This window comes from Budorcas taxicolor, chromosome 22, assembly GCF_023091745.1.
Source record: "Budorcas taxicolor isolate Tak-1 chromosome 22, Takin1.1, whole genome shotgun sequence".
NCBI classification, from domain to species: domain Eukaryota; kingdom Metazoa; phylum Chordata; class Mammalia; order Artiodactyla; family Bovidae; genus Budorcas; species Budorcas taxicolor.
The window spans coordinates 26665592-26689475 of NC_068931.1; the positions used below are offsets into that span (position 1 = coordinate 26665592).

Below are 23884 nucleotides of genomic sequence, written 5' to 3' on the forward strand. Positions count from 1 at the left end.
AACATTTATAAAATTATGCAGTAAACATAGTAAATATGGATATGGTCAAACACTGGGATATTTAAAAGGAAGTGATACTTTATATGGAATCCTGAAAATATACAAATGCTATTCCTATTATTAATTTTGTCATGCAAAACTTTTTTGTGGTAGAGAGAGAGGAGTCAAAGGGGAAGTTGAAACTGTAAAGGTTTTGGAAATTAAAGAGGATTTTTGTGTATGTAGGTACTACTGTGGGACAGGTTTGTGCAACAGACAAAGATGAGCCTGACACACTGCACACGCGTCTGAGATACTCCATCATTGAGCAGTTTCCAGCATCACCCACCCTCTTTTCTATGCATCCAACTACAGGCGTGATCACCACAACATCATCTCAGCTAGACAGAGAGGTAACAAATATTAACAAATAAAACCTGATTTGTTGTTCAATCACTGAGTCGTGTTTGACTCTTTGTGATCCCATGGAGTGCAGCATGCCAACGCCAGGCTTTCCTGTCCTTCGCCACCTCTTAGAGCTTGCTCAGACTCATGTCCATTGAGTCAGTGATGCCATCCAACCGTCTCATCCTCTGTCGTCCCCTTCTCGTCCTGCCCTCAATCTTCTCAGCATCAGGGTCTTTTCTAATGAGTTGGCTCTTTTGGTGCACCTGTGTTTCTCTGTATATCACCTGCAGATAAGCTTTTGAAAAGCATATTGTGAATCTAACAAAAATTATTTTAGGTAGGTTGATGGAGGTCATTATTTTGAACTGCTAATTCATTCTCTCCTGAATTATATGATTTATAAAATCAAATTTCCTAATATAAACATATTTATAGTTGAAAAAAATAAGAAATGTTGTAATTGTACAGTAAAACTTGGAATTTGTAGAATTTTCTTATCTACAGATAACAATGCTTCTCTATCTGTGTAACTTGATTAGCAATCTCATCTACATTTTCCTCTTACATAGGTTAAGTGAAAGTTTATCTCTTGCTGATGTCTGATTCAACATTTTCAGTTGACTGACAGGAATCCTTATTTGAACATTTCACAGCTACCTAAGATGCAGTGCATCTAGAATTCTTCTTTCCTTCTGAACATGCTCTCTTTCCCATGCTTTTAGTTAAAATGACATTAAAATGTTCTTTTCCTTTAGTGATTTTTCTATTTTCACCTTCGCTTTATGTTCTAAAAATTGTATTTGATGTCTCCTCTTGCAAGTCAAATTACTTTCCAAAGCATGTTATTAACTCCACAATGATCTTATATTCACATCTATCCATTGTCCCTGCAGCTAAACTAGTTTAGTAATTACTCATTTTGTTATTCAACTGTTACTCAACTGTTAGCATTTATTTATCTGAATTCTTATAATAGCTTATCTGGCCTACTTCCTATATTTATAATCCTTAATTTTAAAATATAGTAATATGTGTTTGTCAGGTTTCTCTTTGATTCCTAAAACTCTGTATTAATTCATTTCCTCTCCCATGAATTAGGGAAGTGGTTTGCAAGTTTTCTGGTCTCAGGAGCTCTTTATAGTCTTAAATTTTATTGACAATTCTAGGCTTTTGTTTATGTGGGTTATATTTATCACTGTTTCATCCAAAAATGTTTAAAACTGATAGAAATTAAAAAATATATATTTACTTACCCATTTAAGATATTACATGTTAATATAAATAATATTTTTATAAAAATAATTACATTTCCAAAACAATTTAATGAGGAGTAGCATTATTATACATTTTACAAATCTGTTTAATACCCGACTTAATGTAAGGGTGATTGGTTTTCATATCCCCTGCATTCAGTCTGTTATCTAGTTTTAGTCAAGGTATATAAAGAAAATCCAGGATGACCTGAAGTTAGAATAGAAAGGAGTGTTTTAATAGTAACTCCAGATCATTGTGGATAGTCTTCTTTGACATACTACCCCAAAGCTTGACAGGTAGTAGTTTCATAAATGCTTTTTGCAGTGTGCACTCTTAAGAAGCCTTGTCTGTGAGCTTTCATACTTTGTCACATCAAAATCCATTGTCTTGTACTGTAAGTGACCAATTTATTTACCGTGTGTGGTTTTGTAACATCGTGCATTGGTCATATGGGAAATACTGGCTCACTGAGTTATGCAGATCCTCCAAATATTGACACATTTAATTAAACAATATTAAAACAATCACCTACTCATCTCCATTAATACCACAATAGTTCATAAACGTTTTCTAGAATCCTTATTTTTGCTTGAAAGCTCCAATTGATCATTTGCATCAGATAGCCTTTTCTTTAAGTGACAGATTTGCCTTATGTGTGTCAAAATGTCTTCCAGATACCAAACTGAATAACCCTAGGTGTCTTTTATGTAAAAACAGTTTAGCTTCTAAATCAAACAATCCTGAAAGTACTTTTCCTTGGAAGAACATCGTATTATATTATGCAGAAGGGCTTTTACACATACCTCCCATTTCTTCATGTGGACTGAAGGTTGAGATTTAATAACAGTGGTTAAAATTAATCATTTTTACTGCATTTACAAGGACATTCCTAAGTAAAATTTCTATTTTTAAATTCAATTTTATTATTTATAATTTATATATTCTTACAATGAGTCTGTGCCAGTGAAAGGGCTTCCTGGGTGGCTCACGGGTGAAGAATCCATCTGTAGTGCAGAGTGGGTTCAATCCCTGGGTCAGGAAGATTGCCTGAAGTAGGAACTGGCAACCCACTCCAGAGTTCTTGCCTGGAGAATCCCATGGAAAGAGGAGCCTGGTGGGCTATGGTCCCTAGGGTCACAAAGTCAGACACGACTGAATCAACTGGGCAAGCATGCATGCACGCACATGCCGGTGAAGAATGGGGTATCATTTGCTAAATGAATGGATTGCTGTCATAGGTCTACAGATTATAGAGATTCTTCATGGAATTTGTATGCTCAGGAAGAGCAGGTTATAAACCAAATTTTCTTTTATCATCAAGCCTTAAATAGATTATTCTGATAAAACACTTGAGAACATTTGACTAATGAAGGAGTCTTGGAGTTCTTTTACCCAAGAAAGCTTTGGACTCACTTTCTGATCCCAGGTTTCTGATTTTTTTTCTGTTGGTCTTCCACACTTTAATCTCTTTAAGCATCAGAGCTTTTCTTCCATCTGAAGATAATCATAGGTTGATATTTAAGTCCCAACCTTCATTTCTGTCTTTGTGTTATCTGCTAGTTGATCATTCCCAATAAATCGTAGCTTGCTACAAATAGAATCCATATTTCCTCCTAGAAGTATACTAGTCTGAGCTTTTAAAATTTTTGAATAAAAGAAGACCATTAATTGTTTCAACTCTACATATGTGATTGATTATGAGAGAGGAGTAAATCAGGAAAAAGTCAGGAGTGTAAAAGTATACCCATTGAGAGAAATATTATTAATGGTTTTATTTTAGGTAATATTGAGTCCAGTGCATGAGGACTAGAAAGTTTAAGAAGTCTAAAGGAAGGATAGCTTCTCTGATAGCTCAGTTGGTAAAGAAACTGCCTACAATGCAGGAGACCCCGGTTCAATTTGGTTTTCTTAGAGAACGGCAACTATTCTAGGTGGAAGGTCAGGAAGTTTTTTATATATTTTTTGTCTTATAAAAGGTCAGTTACTTAGCAAAGGTATTATTATCATTTTATAGAAGAGGAAAACTAAGGAAAAAGATTTTTTCAACTGCCAAAGATTACATTTGTTATTTTTGAGCTTGGCAATAGAACCCAAGCTTCCTAATGTTCAGTCTAGGTGGCATTATTATTAGAGTTGCTGTTAATCCTTTCATATCTCAATACTTGTGACAGATGAGACCGTTATGAGGGGAAACACACTTTCTTAAACTTACTAGTGATGAGTCTGCAATCTCTAAAGAATGGAAAATCCTTTAAAAAAAGACACTATTTTCCATGAAGAGAAAAAAAAAATTTACAAAGCTCCAGAACTTTCTTCTCATGCTAATTTAATGATCTTTTAATAAATGTCAAGTAAATATTTAAAATCCACCACTTTTACAAGAGAGTATGTTATTGCTTTATCATAAGACTGGTATAGAGTCACTGTTAATGTATTTTTGAATGTAAGAATGTACTTTGAATAGGAGATAAAGATTTTAATTAATTACTAGGCAATTTTAAGTGTGCTATGACAATATTTTTTCTTTCTGTTAAGTAATACAAAAGCCAAGTTGATTCTATGAGTAGCACTTTAAATCTGAGAAACTATTATATTTTCATAAATTAATTGAAAATTAGTATGAGGAAATTATTCCTCTGGCAGTACATGAAAACTATAAAGTCTAATAGTGTACTTCTTTAATTTATGATTTCATTTATAATGTTGCTTTCACTCAGTAATTAAATTCTTACTTTCTTTTCAGCTAATTGATAAATACCAGCTGAAAATTAAAGTGCAAGACATGGATGGTCAGTATTTTGGTTTGCAGACAACTGCAGCTTGCGTCATTAATATTGAAGATGTGAATGACAACTTGCCAACATTCACCCGTTCTTCTGTAAGTGTGTGATTTTAATATAAGAAAATGTAAAAGGCAGAGTTAGTTGCTAAATATGCATATCTCTCTTCATGCCCAGTGATTTCAAATGAAGTTTTCCCAGCCATATATAAGTAGTTTGGACTTAGGGTTTAAAATCATGTAAATATAGTTTGGGGCTTCCCTGATAGCTTAAGAAAGAAAGTGAAAGAAAGTGAAGTCGCTCAGTCGTCTCCGACTCTTTGTAACCCCATAGAGTGTAGCCTACCAGGCTCCTCCGTCCATGGGATTTTCCAGGCAAGAGTACTGGAGTGGGTTGCCATTTCCTTCTCCAGAGGATCTTCCCTACCCAGGGATCGAACCCGGGTCTCCCGCATTGTAGGCAGACGCATTACCATCTGAGCCACCACTTAGTTGGTGAAGAATCTGCCTGCAATGCAGGAGACCCCGGTTCGATCTCTGGGTCGGGAATATCCCCTGGAGAAGGGATGGGCTGCTCCCTCCAGTATTCTTGGGCTTTCCTTGTGGCTCAGCTGGTAAAGAATCTGCCTGTAATGCGGGAGGCCTGGGTTCGATCCGTGGGCTGGGAAGATTCCCTGGAGAAGGGATAAGGCTACCCACTCCACTATTCTGGCCTGGAGAATTCCAGAACTATAGTTCATGGGGTTGCAAAGAGTCGGACGTGACTGAGCAACTTTCACTTACACTTTTCAAACATAATTTTTGAAAATTAGAAGAGCCAGGCTTACTTTACATGATGTTCTGCTTTTGTGAGAGTTACTAATTAAACTTCTTTTGTCATTTTTTGTTATCTTAGTATGTGGCATCGGTGGAGGAGAATAGAATTGATGTGGAAATCTTACGTGTTGCTGTTCAGGATAAGGATTTAATTCATACTGCTAATTGGAGGGCTAATTATACCTTTTTAAAGGGTAATGAAGATGGAAATTTTAAAATTGTAACAGATTCCCAAACCAATGAAGGAGTTCTGTATGTGGTTAAGGTAAGAATAAATCAGCAGATTATTATTTGCAGCTTATAATATGATAGATTAGCATATTAGAGCTTAATGAAAAGAGAGGAATTCTAGTAAGTGTAAATCTAAAATAGTTCAGTAAATGTAAATACTGTGTTCTTCATGTATATAGTGGGATGATTGTACTCGTTTTGGGGAACATTTTGAAAAGGTATGATAGTTTAGAATTATTACATATATGTATGTTCAATTAATAAGATATAGTACCCACTTTGTAACGAGTATCTCTGGTTTTTTTTTTTTCCTTTTTTTGTTTTAACCAGTATCTCTTAACAGTCAAAAAGCTAGCACAGTTTTGGCACCAGTGAGACACTGCCAGGCTATCCTAGTCCATTCTTTCTATCACTGTGTCAAGGAGCTGCTAGTTCATTATTGAATTTCCCAAATAATGAGTTATTCTTGGTCAGACTCATAGGGAAGCTGTTTTATAGATCTTTTCTTGTGGATACAGTGTACATTATGTTCTTTACTTCCTGGTTCAGAACGGGAGTCCTCAACCATTCAAAGATGTAAATACTTCCAAAACCTCTTTCTAATAATCTCTAATTATCTCAGGAGACATCACTGCTAATTCAGGTGGCAGAGTTAACCCATAAAGTCATCTGAGCTCTGGCTTTGGACAAAACCATAGGAGCCTATGGTTCTGCTGCTTCTTTTACTAGAACATGATTCTATCCTGGGTCTCTGGTTTCGCTTTTCTACATTCACAAGGAGAATGGGTTATAAAAATGATGATTGGTTTTTCTTACTGTGATGAAAATTAGCTGCATTCTGTGGGTTAATTTCTGCTTCAAACAGCAAAGGGATTGTCCCTTAAATCTTGTTTCTTTCTTTATCCAATTCTGCCCTAATCCTTGGCATTATAGAAAGGAAAATTATCTCTGTGAAATCTAAGACCTGACAACACAGGGAGCCCAGCTTGGCACTCTGTGATGACCTTGAGGGGTGGGATGGAGGGAGGGAGGGATGGAAGGCTCAAGAGGGAGGGGATGTATGTATATATAGTTGTTGTAGTGCAGAAACGAACACAACATTGTAAAGCAATTTTCCTTCAATTAAAAAATAAAGGGAAAAAATCTGTCTTCTGGGAAATGGTTTCACCCATTTTTAATACAGCTATGAATCAGGCAAAATAAAATTAATACCTTCTATTAAACTTGATAGTACCCCCATTTTTTAAAGAGTAACTGGGGTAAAAAAGGTAGAAAAGAAAACTGTATCACCCATAATCTTTCTGTTTTCTTGTCTCTTATCTTAAAAACATCTTATAAAATTTGACCCACCTTTTCTGCCTTAAACAAGGTATAGATATTTGTTTTCACCTCAGGAGGATAGGATAAACTGCATCCAAACTGATGGAATAGTAAGTTACTGTTGATTAGGGCATCGAGTCCCAAAAGTAATATTTCAAATAATAATAGTTAATTAAATACTATCTAAAATTGCCGTTAGGACCTATGATATTGTGTTAAATTTGCAATTGAGGGATTTTTTTTTTTTTGCTGGCTCTACCCAAATACTGAATCAGCACATTTGTGGGTATATGTTTAGTATTTTCATGACTCTTCCTGAGCCAGCACTTAGTACATATTCCCAAAGCTAACTAGCTACACACTAGTTCACATGGCCAAATACTGCATCTTGATCTGATTATCAACATGCTTGCTTTTGTAGCCACTGAATTATGAAGAAAAACAGCAGCTGACCCTGCAAATTGGTGCAGTTAATGAAGCTCCATATATTGGTAGTTCAAGATCAACCATGAACATGGCAACAGTCACTGTTAATGTACAAAATCAGGATGAGGGCCCTGAGTGTGACCCTCAGGTACAAACTGTTCGAATTAAAGAAAACGTACCAGTGGGAACAAAGAACGTTGGTTATAAAGCATACGACCCGGAAACAAGAAGTAGCAGTGGCATAAGGTACTTGTAATTCTATTTTGGTGAACGTCAAATTGACCATGTTTTTTTTTCTTAGAAAAGAAAAAAAATTTCTGTGTACATTGGGCTTCCCTGGTGGTTCAGCTGGTAAAGAATCCGCCTGCAATGCGGAAGACCTGGATTCAATCCCTGGGTTGGAAGATCCCCTGGAGAAGGGAAAGGCTACCCACTCCAGTATTCTGGCTTGGAGAATTCCATAGTCCATGGGGTCGCAAAGAGTCAGACCCGCCTGAGCAACTTTCACTGTTTAAAATGTATAATTTATTTTGATACTGTTGTTTCAATTTGACTTATGATCTGTTCTGCTATTTTAACTCATCATTATTTATAGGTATATGAAGTCAAGTGATCCAGAAGGGTGGGTTGATGTGGATGAAAACTCAGGAGTAATCACAATTTTGAAAAGACTCGATAGAGAAGCCAGAAGTGGTGTATATAATATTTCAATCCTTGCCTCAGACAAAGGTAAGGACTTTGTGTTTAAGCCAGCTATGTAGACTCTCAATCACGTACATCCTGTTTTTAAATTAACACTGTACATTCAAAGTTTTTTCCTCCCCAGATGACAAGTATTGAGGGGTTTGTTATAATTTATTAACTCGAGTTTGCTTTCCAGTAGCACCTTCAGTTTTGTATGTAAGTATAAAAGAATTTAGTCATAGAAAATATATGACTGTACTTTATTAAAATTAAATAACCATTCATTTTAGTGAAGAAAATTACTTTAGTAAAATCAGCTTCATTTTATTTATTCATATCTCTTAAAAAATACTCACTTCAGCAGGAAAATTGATTATAGAGATAATATACTTAATTTCCGCATAGACAGTCCTAAAAGGGCTTCCCTGGTGGCGCTAGTATTAGAGAACCTGCCTGCCAGTGTTGGAGACATAAGAGATTCTGGTTCAGTCCTTGGGTCGGGAAGATCCCTTCGAGAAGGACATAGCAACCCACTCCAGTATCTTGCCTGGAGAATCCCATGGACAGAGGGGCCTGGCAGGCTACAGTCCATGGTGTGCAAAGAGTCAGACATAACTGAAGCAACTTAGCACACACAATCCTAAAAACGTATCTGATACTATAAAATTAGAAAACAAATACTGTGAATCCACAAAATCATGTAAAATGTAAAGTCATTTTCTATGAGCCCTGTATGGAGAAGGAAATGGCAGCCCACTCCAGTATTCTTGCCTAGATAATCCCGTGGACAGGGGAGCCTGGTGGGCTGCTGTACATGGGGTCGCACAGAGTTGGACACGACTGAAGCGACTTAGCATGCATGCATGCATTGGAGAAGGAAATGGCAGCCCACTCCAGTATTCTTGCCTGGAGAATCCCAGGGACAGAGGAGCCTGTTGGGCTGCTGTCTATGGGGGTCGCACAGAGTCGGACATGACTGAAGCGACTTAGCAGCAGCAGCAGCAGGAGCCCTGTAAAACTGGAATGTGAGCACAATGATCAGGAATGGGATCCTCTTATTACATAAAATATAATTTTTACTGTAACATACACTTGAACTTTGTGCCTCTGTAAAATAAATGTTAATTACAGTAAACATAAATTATTATACCATAGCTTGCAAAATAAGATTTTAGAAGTGATTTTGGAAGATGTTTTAGGTACTTCAGCTTTTTCTACATTAATGAGAAATGGCTCATATCCATTGATTGATTTGGTAAAGTTGAAACCATTTTTAATTTAACTTCATACAATTAAAGACTATCCTTAAAGACGTCAGCTTCCTTTGCCCCTTTGTCAAGACATGCTTTTTGGTCAAAGTCAAGTGAAAAGAGAAATAACATGAATATCAAGTCCATTATTTTTACATTTTATATTGCAGTTGGCAAATGGTTTGTTCATTGATGAGATAAAAATTAGTCTGGAATGAGAGATTTTGGATATGATTTTATTCCAAATTTTCCTCTGTTGCAGAGGAGATAAAAATAAGCAAGAGAGCAAATGTTTCATGGTGTTTAGAGAGGCACTGTATCATCCTTGTGGTCAAAAATAAATGTATAATGTGGTCTTTTCCATTCATTTCTTTTGAAGCTGGTCAGGGATAAGTAACTCCACGTATTTTTTTTTTTTTATATGAACTGAGATTGTACTAAAGTATGTTTTTTGTTTATTTGTTTTCATTCTTTACCTTTTTAAAAGATCTGTATCAACTCATTCCCTTTGGACCTTCCCCACCCCACCTACTTCCATGTGAGAAATGCTGTCTCCTGTGAGCACTGACCTCTGGGCTTATGCTAAATTCCTCTCTCCGGCTTCCCTACAGCACTTGCTTCTTCCTCTTTTAAAAATTCTCCCTCAAGTCTTCAGTGTCTCAACTTTTCCACACATTCCTCTCATATCTCTGAACTTTTTAGTTGTATTGCCTTCCCCTCTTCTAAACATAGGTCTTTTTTAAGCTTTGAGTTCAGTTTCCTTTCTTGATCTAACCTCAGTTGGCAGTTTCTCCCAGGTGTCTCCTCTGTGTAGTTGAGTTTTACATTTCTTCTCTTGTAAGATTCACACTGTTGGGAGGAGGAGTGTGCTTTCAGATTTGTAAAAGCATTTAGCAGGAGAGTGTCATGCACATAAATTGTGGACCACCTTCCAGGACTTTTTTGAAATTGGTATTTACCCATATAGAATTGGGAACCAGGACTTCCCAAGTGGCACTAGTGGTAAAGAACCTGGCTGCCAACGCAGGAGACATAAGAGATGCGGGTTTGATCCCTGGGTCGGGAAGATCCCCTGGAGAAGGGCATGGCAATCCACTCCAGTATTCTTGCCTGGAGAATCACATGAACGGAGGAGCTACAGTCCATAGGGTTTCAAAGAGCTGGACACAACTGAAGTGACTTAGCATGCACACACGCCTATAGAATTATATTAATATTAGAAGCTGAGCATTGCATGCATATACTCCAGTAAATAAAATAATATTATTTATTATTAACACATGAAGAACAGAGCTGTGAGACACTGAGTTAGATGTCTAAAATCTTTGGTTGACATATTCTATACCAATACTGATCACAATGTGAAAAAAAAAAAGTTTATTGAACAACTCTACACATTACATGACAGGGGAATTCAAGCATTTATTACAGTGGTAGAACAGCAAACAATGTAGACTAGGTCGGTTTTTAAAGCCATTACAATCAATCTAATTCAGTCAGTAAGACATGTGCTTTCAACTCTGTGTGTGGACCCAAATCGTATCCTGCAATCCTTATTTTCAGAGCGAGCAAGAAAACACCACGTAGCATGAGAACCAGAAAAATCTGAGGGAAGAGAATATTCTGCCCTAATAGAAAAGTTTGTCAGGCAGATAAAATACATGTTTGCATATATTCTTGCTACCTTTCTGTCTTTTTTTTTTTTAAGTTGTCCTAAGTGAGAGATAGTTGCCTTGTTTCTTGTATCTCATTTCTTCTCTTCTAGTTCTCTTTCCTTCTTGCTGAACTATATCTTTCACTAGTTCTTTCAATGGTGCGATGTGGGTGATAAACCCTCAGTTTTCTTGTTCTGAAAAATATTTCAATATCATCCTCATGTTTGGTTTTGTCATTTGACTTGCTTTAAAATTTCGAGTTAACTCTTTCTTTCCCTCAGTACCCTGCAAGTGGTACTCCATCGTCCTTTGGCATTTCTTGTTGCCAATGCTTATTTTAGTGTGTTGTCTTTTTGTAGGTCATACATCCAGATAACTTTTGTAGCTCCCTAGGTTGTGTTCAATATATAGTTTTAATTCAGTGTTTATGCTGAGAATTTAGTTTTATTTACCCAGTAGTGCAGTCAGATCAGAACATTAAAAAAAAAAAAAAGTCCATGTTTTTCTTTAATTCTGGGATATTCTCAGCCAGTATTTCTTTAAGTATTGCTTCCTTACCATTTTATTTATCCTTTTCTTCTAGAGTCCCTATTAGATGATTATTAGATTATTTCTACTGGAATTTCAGCTGTCAATTGCATTCTTATTTAAACAGTTAACTTTATGTTTTTGAAAATAGTAAATATACATGATTTGAAGCTATCTTGCATAAAGTGAGTTAATCTTCTGATTAGTGATTTTGTTGGCTTTCCTTTAAACATTAACCTTGCTCATTCTGGAAGTTTAATTTGCAGGATATTAAATACGAGGTATTGACTTGCCTTCATCTTCAGACTTTTGCTGTATTCCACTGTCAGTTCAGTTCAGTTCAGTTCAGTTCAGTCTCTGAGTTGTGTCGGACTCTTTGCGACCCCATGAATCACAGCACGCCAGGCCTCCCTGTCCATCACCAACTCCCGGAGTTTACCCAAACTCATGTCCATCGAGTTGGTGATGCCATCCAGCCACCTCATCCTCTGTCGTCCCCTTCTCCTCCTGCCCCCATCCTTCCCAGCATCAGAGTCTTTTCCAATGAGTCAACTCTTCCCATGAGGTGGCCAAAGTATTGGAGTTTCAGCTTTAGCATCAGTCCTTCCAATGAGCACCCAGGACTGATCTCTTTTAGGATGGACTGGTTGGATCTCCTTGCAGTCCAAGGGACTCTCAAGAGTCTTCTCCAACACCACAGTTCAAAAGCATCAATTCTTTGGCACTCAGCTTTCTTCACAGTCCAACTCTCACATCCATACATGACCACTGGAAAAACCATAGTCTTGACTAGATGGACCTTTGTTGGCAAAGTAATGTCTCTGCTTTTTAATATGCTCTCTAGGTTGGTCATAACTTTCCTTCCAAGGAGTAAGCATCTTTTAATTTCATGGCTGCAATCACCATCTGCAGTGATTTTGGATCCCAGAAAAATAAAGTCTGACACTGTTTCCACTGTTTCCCCATCTATTCCCCATGAAGTGATGGGACCAGATGCCATGATCTTCGTTTTCTGAATGTTGAGCTTTAAGCTAGCATTTTCACTCTCCTCTTTCAGTTTCATCAAGAGGCTCTTTAGTTCCTCTCCACTTTCGGCCATAAGGGTACCCCAGAGCAATTTTGTAGTTGCTTCCACCATGTCCTTTTCTGTGGCCCCCAGTTCAGCACCCGTTTCTTAACTTGATGGGCTGTGGCTCCTGGCCCATGATGACCCTGGAAATACAACTGGTCCTGTTGTTGGGTTGAGGTAGTGGCTGCAGGGCTCTGCCTGGTCTCCTCACTTTCCTTAGGAGGGCAGCTTCGTATAAGACACAGCCCTGGGTTGCAGATGGCACAAGTTTACTTCATCCTCTTTTCCACTCTTCATAACCATGGCCTGCTTATTAATAAGCAGAAAGAAAAAATAGTTTATAGACACAAGTCCTGGATTTATGTTCACTTTTAGGCTTACAACTGTGTTACTCATTTGTAGCCGGGACCCATGCCCACTTCATCTTCGAATCTCCCAGATTTTCCACTGCAGAGCTCTGTCCCAAGTAATTACTCAGTAAGTTTATTGACTGTATTGATAGATGAATTCCTTAGGCTACCTCAGAGTGATTATTTGGGTTTGCAAGTGATTTTCCACTTCTGGGGTCTTTTGTGTGTTAAACATTTTTGTGTACTAATTTTGTTCTAATCTTCCAAATGCATATCTTATGCCTTTTACCCCTTTTACTTTTCCTGCCCCCAAACCTTCGGAGAAGGCAATGGCACCCCACTCCAGTACTCTTGCCTGGAAAAATCCCATGGACGGAGGAGCCTGGTAGGCTGCAGTCCATGGGGTCGCTAGGAATCGGACACGACTGAGCGACTTCACTTTCACTTTTCACTTTTCACTTTCATGCATTGGAGAAGGAAATGGCAACCCACTCCAGTGTTCTTGCCTGGAGAATCCCAGGGATGGGGGAGCCTGGTGGGCTGCCGTCTCTGGGGTCACACAGAGTCAGACACAACTGAAGCAACTTAGCAGCAGCAGCAGCACCAGCCCCCAAACTTTAAGTGCTTTCCACATGCCTTCCCTTTCATTATGTCCAGAACATAGGTCTGTATATGTGTTTTCCCACCTTATTAAATCTCCTTGTGTTTTGACTATACCAGAAATGCCCTTTTCGGTCCTCTCTTCCTTCCTCTTTTTAAAAATCTGTTAAAACTCACCTCTACAAAAATTCCATGTCTATTGCAGCTTTTTAGTGAATGGACAACAAATCTAAATAGCAGTTATTTTTTGTACAACATCTTTGAAATGGATTATGTCTTTCTATTAACGTATTTTAATGATGTAACCTAAGACTGTACCTGTTCCTGTTATTTCTGTGGTACAAATGCCTAATGTGTAATTGCCTAATAGAAACTCAAAAATCAAGAATTATATTTTCATATCCAATTTTCTAGATGGGAGAACATGTAATGGAGTACTGGGGATTATTCTTGAGGATGTGAATGATAATGGCCCAGTCATACGTCAGCGGACAGTGATAATCTGTAAAACTGTCATGTCATCGGCCGAGATTGTTGCTGTAGATCCTGATGAACCCATCCACGGCCCACCCTTTGACTTCAGTTTGGAGGGTGTTTTGGATTCAGAGGTACTTAGAATGTGGAGACTGACAAAGGTTAACGGTATGTATTTCTAAATGTTACTCTGTCGTTTTCAGCATCAAAATGTCTAAAATATAGAGGAATAATTCGCTGTACGGTAACCACCAACAAATGAACGTGAGTTTCTCAGTATTGGTGGGAAGAGCCTGTTTCTGGTCAGTCCTGTGCCAGGATTCCCTACGATTTGCGTGAATTCTCATTCCCACGCTACACGCTATCCCTCCTGCCCCAACCCCACCAGACTAGATCTGATAGAACCACTGCCAGGCTTGTGTGCCTCCCACGCACACAGATTTTTCACATGGCGGTGGTGTCCTTGGTCAGAAGGGAATCCCCATCCTTTGCAGGTGTGTTCTCAGGGAAGCGGACACTGAGACAGTCTTTCTAGGCTGAATGTTTATCAAGGCGTTTCCTAGGCATCAGTACACGTGAATGGAAAGAAAGCAGAGTGGAGCAGAGAACTCAAGCTGCAGCTCGGGCCAAAGGACACCCTTGACTAACGCATGAGTCATCTCCATTCCTCAGTGGCCATTCTGTTCTGTGCTCTTTCGTGACTCTGTCAGTGGTTTGGGCTGCCCGAGGGGGCATGACCTTTGGCAGGAAGGCCCAGTCCCTGGTGGTGCTGATAGTCTCCCAGGCAGCTGGGACCATACATCCCTGGTTGCAGGGGATCTGGGAGTGCCTCACTGTGTCCACTGTCTGATCCCTTTTCTGCTCTGCATTGACTTTCAACCATTTCTTATCTAACGTTTTTTATGTGGGATTCTTCCCCGACTTGGTCCCAGTGTGTACTTCTGACTTTACCTTTGTTAAAATCTATGGTGACAAGAATGGCAAAAGCAAAAGGAACTTCTCTCCGGGCCACCGTTGTCTCACTCCCTACATCAGCTCTCAACTTTCCAGCACATTCTGGGTCTCCTGACTGCACAACCTGTGCACCATGTCCTGTCACTCCAGCTTTCATGACCCTAACTCTAGCCTTCATCTACTGTAAACTGAATGGGGGTTGCCTTTAAAATGCCCTTGAATGGTTTTCCTCCCCACGCTTTCAGTGAATATTTCTTGATTTCCTATTATAAGTTGCTCTGTGAACTGACAGACAAAATTTTCAGTGTTTTTAATAACATTCCAATGAGTCCCAGGTAGAGCTAGTGGTAAAGAGTGTGCCTGCCAATGCAGACATAAGAACTGTGGGTTTGATCCCTGGGGGAAGATCCCCTGAAAAAGGGAATGGCAACCCACTCCAATATTCTTGCCTGGAGAATCCCACAGACAGAGGAGCTTGGAGGGCTATAGTCCATGGAGTCGCAAAAAGCTGGACACGACTGAAGCGACTTAGCATACCAATGAGTGTGCATGTGAGAAGCAATCTTATATTTAGATGACCTCTCTACTTCTTTGGTGTCATAACATCACATCTTTTTATGTAATGTTAAAAGAGGCAGTAATTTTAAAAAATTCCTACTTATTTAGTACAGTGAAATGCTAACAGGATTATGTTGGTCAAAACTGTATTAAAGTTTTGCTGGGCTGTGCAATAGTCCAAAAGCCTGAAAAGTGCTAAGTGGAGAAGACTGTGTTCTAAGGAGGCTTTAGGTCTCATTATACTGTTTATTCTTCTTGGGCATTCATTCATTTATTCATGTGTAAGATGGGATTATAGGGGGAAGAAAACAAGACAGACAATGCAAATAGACCATGGTATGTTTTGAATCATAAATCTCGGTTTTGTTAGTCTTATTATCATTTCTTACACATTCATGGACACCGGGTTAATCATGCTTTCCTTTAAAATTGACTCAATTCAGTGACTTATTTTTTTTACCCAAGTATTGAAGGTTTACATTTAGAGCATCAAATATGAAGTAATAAAAATGTCCCACTGGGCCAGCTAACTGGGGAGAATTATTCTGGGGCATGGGTACGTATAATCTATATGTAAAGTGGCATATTTTTGGCTCTGTCCCCAAGACTGTTGGATTTTGATCTGGATATTTTTCCACTCTTGACTTAAAAAAAAAAAAATCAAAAGCAAAAAATATAAGGTTGGTCCCAGTGTCTTATAGGATCATGAGGAGAAGTTCCAGCATCATAATTGATGCCTTGATAGTAAGTTCATGGTTTGGCATAATATATGAAAATAAAGTAAGGAGAAACATCTGGAATTCAGACTATGAAATTCTCTGATGAATCGTGCATAAAAGAAGATATATTAAAATTAAAATTTGGGTCATATTAAAAATTTTTAAAGATACGATAAAAATCAATCTCTTAACAAATCTATTATTTGTGATGAGAAGGATTTGTGTATGGACAGATAAAATATATTATTACAAAAGCCAAAAGACCTTTGTACAAAGAGGCAGCATAAACAAACTTGTATATGATCAGAAAGGCTTTGTCCAAGCACACTTACAATCGAGTAGGACTTGAGCCATTCCCATTAGGAATATCCATTGTATGGAAATGATGCTGAATATCTTGTCACTAGTTATTTATGCTCAGGAGAAATCAATGACATTCTATAAGTCATGGTTTTATTTCCTTTCAGGTACAGCAGCACGTCTCTCTTATCTGAATGATCTCCAGTTTGGAAAATATACAGTCCCTGTGAGAGTTACGGATAGACTTGGCCAGTCACTCGTCACTCAGTTAGACGTGATATTATGTGACTGTGTTACCCCAAATGACTGCGACATTTACCCAAGGCCGAGGACTGGCAACAGAGAAGTGATACTTGGAAAGTGGGCCATCCTTGCAATACTGTTGGGCATAGCATTGCTATTTTGTAAGTCCTTTCATGAATTTAAACGATAACCTTTAAAATAACTTTCAGGACACATTCTTAGACTCAACACTGTTATCTATGGCTGCTCATTTGTATGTAGCTGCGTTTCTATTTAACACACACATGTTTAATTCTTATATTGAAAGTGCATGTAGGTATCATATTAGTGCTGTCGTAATTGGTGCAGACATGAAATTCAACACAAATACAGCACTGAGCGTGTCCTTGTTTGTGGCATATCTATTTAAGGCAGGCTTTTCTAATGGATGCTGCTTTGACTCAAGCAATAATATTTATGTTTTCTGGAAAGTTGTTTTTGTATTTGTCATCATAAATTCATAACAGTCTTTTATGATAAACCAAAGTCATCTCTCTTATCCTGCAGGTATCTTATTCACCTTGGTCTGTGGGGCTACTACTGGGGCAGCCAAAAAGCCAAAAGTATTTCCTGATGATTTAGCTCAGCAGAACCTCATTGTGTCAAACACTGAAGCTCCTGGCGATGACAAAGTGGTAAATGTTTGTCTTTTCAAAATAGATACAGACGATAGGGATTTCCCTGGCGGTCACTGGTTAAGACTCTGCACTTCCACTGTAGGGGGTGCCGGTTCAGTCCCTGGTCAGGGAGTTAAGATCTCTCCTGCCACGTGGTTCAGCCCAGATATTAGTATACATTCAAACAATAAATTTGCCTAAACAACTGTAGTGATCTTTTCTGGGAAAAGTTTTTTTGAAATCAGATAGCTTACAATATATAACATGTCATCAGTTGCAGGGGACAAATTAAATGACATTGATCCCATGGTGATATGTGGCATTTCAATTTGGCCATGTAATGTTACTTAATAGTAAAAATCCTTTGGCATATCAGTATTTTTTTTTTCCCTATTTCAAGTGTGTCACGGCTTCAACTTTAAATCCTGTCTTTTTTATATAATTGAAGCTGCTGGTTGTACTGTAAAAGGGTTTCATTTAGTTATTCACCAATCATCAGCATAATGATTTTAATTTTTTTTCTGGCAGCAGCCATAAAATGACTACAGGCTTTAATCATCGTGGGAAGAACTTTAATGGAGGCTTTCAGGCTCTACTATGGGTTAGAAAGGAGCCTGCAGTCAAATGTATGAAGCAATCATGCTAAAAGGTGATTGCACTGCTTCAGCTTTGAGTTCCAGCCTTGTATGTGGATGAAGGAAAAAAGTGAAGTGAAAGTCGCTCAGTTGTGTCCAACTCTTTGCAACCCCATGGACTGTACGGTCCATGGAATTCTCCAGGCCAGAGTGCTGGAGTGGGTAGCCTATCCCTTCTCCAGCAGATCTTCCCGATCCAGGAATAGATCTGGGGTCTCCTGTATTTCAGGCAGATTCTTTACCAACTGAGCTATGAGGGAAGCCCCAGTATGTGGATGAGGAATAAATAAATTCCCTACCAAAATGTAATTGATGATTAGAGCAGGAAGGATCTAGAAAACAAAAGGATGTTGACATCTAGGAAGGTATTAGAAAAAATGAAACTTAGAGTTTCCTAGAAAAACGTAACATGGGAAGTTAGTGTCCAGAGCTTTGGTGTTCTTACTTTCTCTGCTGATTTGTCTTTGTTTAATTAGATGACAAGGATTTAGTATTGCTGCTTTTTACGGCAACTTGTTATTTCTGTTAATTTTGTTTCAGTTGAAGGGAACGCAATTAGTCACTGAATAAAAATACCGATTATTATTTTTGTTTTTGTTCTAGTCAGGTGAAGGGAATGAATTTAAGCAGCATCAGTCTGTGTGAGACAATAGTATGGAATCCTGAGCCTGAGATGTGAGATGCTGGAAGGATTTCACAGATGAAGTTGTACAGTATTCTAAGCAGTTATTAAAAAAGGAGTACACATCAGGTTTTCTGACTTGTCTCAAGGCTCAGATCACTTGACATCTTGCAGTTGGCTTCCTGTATTGGAAGCTACCTAGTGAAGCAGTAGAATTAAGGTAGTTAGGTACCCAAGACTGCCAAGATAGATTGAGTTCCAGCCCTTGGAATGCTTACCTCCTAGCATGAAAATTCATAGCATTATCTGCATGATTTGTTCTTTTTCTCATTTTTTGTTTTTCTCTGTATTTCCCCAATGCCAACTGTTTTGTTTCAGTATTCCACAAATGGTTTCACAACCCATGCCGTGGGTGGCTCTGCTCAGGGAATTTGTGGCACCCTGGGATCCAGAGTGAAAAGTGGAGGGCAAGAGACCATCGAGATGGTAAAAGGAGGGCACCAGACCATGGAGTCCTGCCAGGAAGCCGGGCATCATCACACCCTGGAACGGTGCAAGGAAGGTGGACAGCACACTCTGGATTCCTGTAAGGGAGGACCAATAGCAACTGACAACTGCAAATACACGTACTCCGAGTGGTACACTTACACTCAGCCCCGTCTTGGTGAAGTGAGTTTCCCATAAATCTGTTTTGCTTTCTTTTCAACTTTCTAAATGATTATGAAATGATTATGATCTTGATTTTTCACCTAATGGTTAATCTACTCATTAGAAATTTGATTTTCCTTAACTTTGATTGAATTGCAATCCGAGGTTAAATGGGTATTGACTTTTCTTCCTATTTTGTTTGGTTGTTCATTCTTTCTGAAAGAATAAGATGATACTTAAATTCTTTTTCTCATGGCTTTGTGTTGCCATTTCTCATTGGACAAATCAGGTCTTAGAGACCAACAGTGGAATCTGAGGCAACTCCAACCTGCAGTCACTCTGCCTATCTGGAAAGCTTTGAGCCACATGCATTCAGGTTCAGTTGTACGAATGCATTTCACATTAGTCATAATCTGGAAAGGGAAAGCAATGATAACTTAAATGCTTGCATACTTGCTGCCACATGTGTGACTTTTAGAAACCTGCTATGTAGTTAATTAATTGATGGTTTAATTTATGATACAGACCAATCATGTGCATTTTTTATACATAGGAATCCATTAGAGGACACACTCTGGTTAAAAATTAAACAATGAAAGGTAAATCAAAGCAATTATTTTTATGCTAGTAAGTCTTGGTGTTTAAAATAATAATAATAAAATATGTTGTGTTTTTCCTCTTGGCAGAAGGTCCAGCAGTGTGATCAGGATAACACCCATATGCAAGCTCAAGACTACATCCTGTCCTATAACTACGAAGGAAGAGGGTCGGCAGCTGGATCTGTGGGCTGTTGCAGTGAACGACAAGAAGAAGATGGGCTTGAATTTTTGGATCATCTGGGACCCAAATTTAGGACACTTGCGGAAACATGCATGAAGAGATGAGTGCCTTCTAGATGGTCTACAAAAGCCAATGGGTTTATCGTCTTTTTTTTTTTTAATAAGCTAAGATTTTTTTAAACATAAAAGATGCTATATTTGGGGCTTTTCCCCTTTATTTTGTTGGGATCTCTTTAGCCAAATGCGCATTCACTGAGGGATGCTGTAAATAACTGCCCAAATTTCCTGGCTTTTTCATAGTGTTTAATTACTTGCCTTCCACCTAAGGACACCTGCAGATAGACAAGAAAGTCTGCGTTATTGTTTACATTTGGGTATAATGACAGCAGCCAATGTATAGTGCAATACAATGTAATGAATTCACGTGTATAGCATAGACTACTTGAAGTAGAACCAAGTGGAAAATTGTGGAGACCTTGCTCTAACTTCATCTTGAGTTACCTAATTCATTAATCGCTTGTATGGTACTTAAAGACTGCTGTTCTCCTAAACATTCTAAAGTGTTTATACTGTATTCTTGATGTTGTTTTAGTCTTGTAACATGACCTGTCTTCATAAACAAGTGTTGACTGTTATTATAATTACATTTTGGTGGAGTTTACTTTCTACCTTGTATTCTTTGTGAAATCTGGCACTGACTTACACTTGCTCTGTTACTCACCTTCTCTGAACATTTACATTTTAAAAAATGCTTTAAGGGTGTATTTTTATTTCGTGAGGCTTTGGTCTTTGGTCTCCTCGCCCCCGCTCTCCACCGCCCCCTCGGGTTCTGCCTCTCTCTCCTCCCTTCCTTCCCTTCTCCCTCTCTCTCTCTGTCTCTATCTTGTTTGTTCTTAAAGTTTTTATTTGGGTTGGAGAATCTAAATATAGTTAAAAGCCATCTGTCTTTCCTCTCTTATAACGTTCTGTGTTTCTCTTTTATATAAGCACCTATATTCTTGGCTTTTCTTAAAATCAATGTAATGTTGATTTTATTGTTTGGACCGTTTTGGTGCTTGCTTCATTATCTTCTCTACAAAGACTCTTTAATTTTGCCACTAAATTGTAGAAATATATCATGCTTTTATTAGATGCAGCATTTTTTGTTAACAAAAGAAATACTGTAATTAACATTGGGATGTGGGCATTTTAGTATATTTGTTTGGTTCTCAGTTGCTCAGTGGTGTCTGACTCTTTGTGACTGCATGGACTGTAGATGCCAGGCTCCTCTGTCCCTGGTATGTCCCAGGCAAGATTACTGGAGTGGATAGTCATTCCCTTCTCCAGGGGATCTTCCCGACCCAGGGATTGAACCCATGTCTCTTGCATCTCTTGCACTGGCAGGCGGATTCTTTACCACTGCAGCACCTGGGAAGCCCAGTAGTATATTTATAGTTCATTATTGTAAAGATCCAGTTTATAAACGCAAAATAGTGATGGTTTTTGAAATAAAGTTTGAAATGCAGGGATCTTGAAAGCTGTCTAGGAATAATATAGCTTTTTAGATGAGATGGCTAGTTACAGCTATGTGTTTGTAAAGTTTGTTTTTTTTTAATATTATAAGATTAAAGTTTTTAATGAATGTAGAAGTGGTCCAAACAATTTAAATTTTGAACTGATAAGACAAAATTAAGCTTAATAGCCAACCAAATTCCAGGGTAGGTTTCACAGCTGATTTCAGTCAATGAATTTTCTATCTATACTAACCATTGGACATTTAAAAAATATTTCAATATTTAGAATTGTTAGTAATATGCCTGCTTTTGAATTCACAAGATTGGCTTATACCAATTAAGAATTAGCATTGGGTAGTTTATTGAATAATCTGTTTATCTTTTCAGTAGTTTCATTGCTGCTCAGTCAAAAATACAGTTTCTCAATGTTATTTATAAAATACTTGTGCATGACTAGTTATGATAAAGCAAGTCAGGTAGTTTTAAAAATCAGTGTGTTTGTTAATCATGTGTCTGATGTGAGCTTATGGGATGGTGTTTTCTTACTTAAAGAAGTGAGGCTCTTTTAGAATCCTGTTCTACACATTTTAGGATTTTAGAGTTCGATTTGGAGAGGTCTTTGGTTGTTACCATCACATTTATCTAATTTTACTGTTCTAAAGACTGTGATTCGATGGAATGTTGGTTAAGTTGCATAATTTCTCCATGTCTGGTTTTTTTCACCTAAAATGGGGGATAATAAATAGAACTCCTTTTCTAGGGTTCTCCTGGGGTGGCTGTAAGACATTTGAATAAAAAATGGTTTTTAAGCATGAAAGTCACTCAGAGTGGTCCACCCAAAAGGCACTCCTAATAAAACTAAACAATTTAAAATAAGTTGCATTAATAACCCATTTCATGTTAACAAAGATCAATTAAGAAAATAAGATAATGGGAGGATTGTCTTTGTTGTTGTTATTTTGTTTTTGACTTTTGAATATCTGTCAGTTGAGCATATGTTTCTCTGTAATGATCATCCAATGACTGAGTCTTCTGTTTCCAGTGTTTCAGAACATACATTGCAAAGACTGCTGAAGTATCTGCAAAGGATTGCTTTGTTGCAAGTAATATGAAACTACTGTGTTCAAATTGGATGGAAAGAAGAACATCCACTTCTTAAAATGGGCACTAATTCTGGACCCCTATGAAAATTGCATGTGCTTAAGACTCCTCCTTCAAGCTTATTCTTAGCTGTTCTTCTAGCTTTTTCTGCAAAGGAATGGTTTCCCTCAGAGGCAAGCAATTGCTTGCCTGGGAGTTTAAGACTCTTTGGCATTCACCAGGGTAACCTAAATGCAAACACTCCAGAAAGACTGCCTTGATGCAAATGCCCAGCCCCACACTTATTGGCTGTGGGATTGGAGAAGTCACTCAGACTTTGAGTCTAGTTTCCTCACTTGTATGACCTGTACTGAGGATGTTGGAAGAGTCTGCATGCGTGCTAAGTTGATTCAGTTGTGTCTGACTCTTTGCAACCCCATGGACTGTAGCCAGGCTCCTCTGTCCTCCAGGCAAGAACACTGAAGTGGGTTGCCAGGCCCTCCCCTCCTCCAGGGACTGGAAGAGTCTACTTCATAGTTGTCAGAATTAAAAGAGTTAATTCATGAAAAGACTTGGCACCAACTTAGCCCTCAGTATATATATTGGGCTTCCCTGGTGGCTCATGGTAAAGAATCCACCTGCAATGCCGGAGACCTAGGTTTTGATCCCTGGGTTGGGAAGATCCCCTGGAAGAGGGCATAGCAACCCACTTCAGTATTCTTGCCTGGAGAATCCCCATAGACAGAGGAGCCTGGCAGGGTCGCAAAGAAATATATGTATGTTACCTGCTGCTATTATTATAGGAGAGGAAGATGCCATAGTTGGGAATAATCATAGATCCAGGCTCCACTTTCTTTTTAGCTGACATCTTGTCACGATGTTCCCATTTATTTTCCCCAGAAGCTTGGTCAGTGTTTTAACTGTGATAGTCTTTGAGAACATCACAGCTAGTAATAGTGTCCAGATCGCTCACTCTTGGTAGTCAAGAAGTTAAATCATATTCATAGCCCACAAATCAGTATGATCAATTTTCAGACTTAAACAAAAAGTAGATAAAATTCCTCATAAGCCATACACTGGTGTGGGAAGCAAAAAAGGAAGCAAAAATACTGCTTCAATAGGGGAAACCTACAGGGAATTGCCATTAGTTCAGTGCAGTCTGCATTTGGGGGTCTCCATGTAATCATTTTCTGCTTTTAGGGATCCCCCATTTTGATACTGGCTTTATCTTGGTTCCCATTTTTTTTTTTTAGTGGAAAATCTGACTTTGACAACAAGCTTTCCTTTAATCTCCATCTCCAGCCTTTTCCTGGGCTCCTGATTGAAATCTCAAGCTTAGATTTTGCCCTGGTCGTCCCCTTAGGCAGTAATGTC

At 38.3% G+C, this 23884-nt stretch overlaps 1 protein-coding gene across 1 annotated transcript in view; it reads left to right on the top strand.

Annotated features, from left to right (window-relative positions):
- The window catches only part of DSC2 (desmocollin 2), a 35213-nt gene extending 15171 nt beyond the window's left edge, over positions 1–20042 (top strand). The window contains exons 7-16 of the mRNA XM_052660446.1: positions 226–392; positions 4385–4519; positions 5316–5501; positions 7209–7459; positions 7809–7942; positions 13764–13991; positions 16522–16758; positions 17144–17271; positions 18889–19179; positions 19845–20042. Coding sequence (XP_052516406.1) covers positions 226–392; positions 4385–4519; positions 5316–5501; positions 7209–7459; positions 7809–7942; positions 13764–13991; positions 16522–16758; positions 17144–17271; positions 18889–19179; positions 19845–20042 — 1955 coding nt within the window. The remainder of the gene's footprint in view (positions 1–225; positions 393–4384; positions 4520–5315; positions 5502–7208; positions 7460–7808; positions 7943–13763; positions 13992–16521; positions 16759–17143; positions 17272–18888; positions 19180–19844) is intronic.
- The last annotated feature ends 3842 nt before the right edge of the window (positions 20043–23884 follow it).